The 1,282-nt window shown below is 42.9% G+C and overlaps 1 protein-coding gene across 1 annotated transcript; it reads right to left on the reverse strand.

Annotated features, from left to right (window-relative positions):
• Window positions 1-303: 303 nt before the first annotated feature.
• On the reverse strand, window positions 304-935 carry LOC129040283 (SLAM family member 7-like). The gene is made up of 2 exons (XM_054494604.1): window positions 729-935; window positions 304-550 (listed from the first exon to the last, which is right to left on the reverse strand). The coding sequence occupies exons 1-2, from the start codon at window positions 877-879 to the stop codon at window positions 402-404; spliced, it is 300 nt and encodes a 99-aa protein (XP_054350579.1). The 5' UTR covers window positions 880-935; the 3' UTR covers window positions 304-401.
• Between the last annotated feature and the right edge of the window lie 347 nt (window positions 936-1,282).

Here is a 1,282-nt window from a genome sequence, read left to right on the forward strand (position 1 = left end):
GACACCACTGAATTTTAAAAAGCAGATCATTTTAATAATGATATTTCAGGAGAAAAACACCCTATTCCTTTTAGCTGTATACATTTATATTATGACTTATCTTGATTTCAGAAACCTTAAATTGTGGAGAAAAAATATGCTTAGAATAGATAACATATGGTGTTCGTGCAGTTATTTTATCTCTTCTTGACCAAACTTCTTCTTTTTTAAAAAAAAAATAAGCATGTACATGGGCTCAGACATGACAAAATAAAAAATTTTTATCCCAATGGCCTTTGACAAGCCATAGTACTTCACCTTGAAAAGAGTATGGGTCAATAAATGTAATTTAATTGAGCCACAGAAAGTAATGGCCTCAGTTGGGCATAGCCTGGCTCTTTTGGGGTACTGGTGGCCTCTTATTACCCTGAGTTAGGCCTCAAGGGTTTGCTGAGCACCTGTGCCTGAATATGCCAAGTTCGTAGGACACCAAGGAACACAAGGAGAAGAAACCTGTTCCCCAGGAAAATCCATTTCACTGGACAATAGATGCCTTCAGCTGCCTTGGAACCTGAAAGAGAGAAAGTAGAATGAGAGAGGACAGAGCACATGTGCGTAAGTGGAATGAGGGTTGTTGGCAGGTGACAAGGGCTGCTGTGCCCTCACCCCAAAACATTTCCTAGGGGTGCTACAGAGACCAGACAAAACATTTCCTAGGGGTGCTAGAGAGACCAGAAGGGGACTCTTACTTGCACAAAGCTGCACAGCAAGGATGGGAGTAGAGTTGCTGTAGCTAACAGGATTCAGAGCTGTGCAAGTGTAGATCCAATCCAGGTCATGAAGACTCCAGGAGCCATAGAGGACTGACCCCACGTGGGACACAGCAGCCCCTGGTCCCATTGATGTCCACTCATATGTGATGGTCTCACCTCCTTCCTCCACAGAACACCTCAAGATGGCATTACAGATCCCATTTTCAGAGATGATAGAATCCACTCTAACTTGAGGCCTTGGCAGCCGCTCTGTTTTCAAACAGTAATTTTAAAAGACACAAATAGCAATTAAGGACCTTTCCAGGCCATGCTAGGAGAAGACTCAGATCATCAAGGAGTAAGAACCCAGCAAGAAATCCAGACCCCTTTAATGCAAAGATCTCTGACACTTTCATTTCCAACTCCTGAGCAACGGCATGAAGGAAGTGGTAAGTTGTATGTTTTTCAGTCAGCCACAACCACAGCCAGGGGCTGCCAGACTGAAGAAGGACAAAAAAGAATAAGGAGAGAAAAGAAAAAAGAATCTATCT

The sequence above is a fragment of the Pongo pygmaeus genome, chromosome 1 (assembly GCF_028885625.2).
Source record: "Pongo pygmaeus isolate AG05252 chromosome 1, NHGRI_mPonPyg2-v2.0_pri, whole genome shotgun sequence".
NCBI classification, from domain to species: Eukaryota; Metazoa; Chordata; class Mammalia; order Primates; family Hominidae; genus Pongo; species Pongo pygmaeus.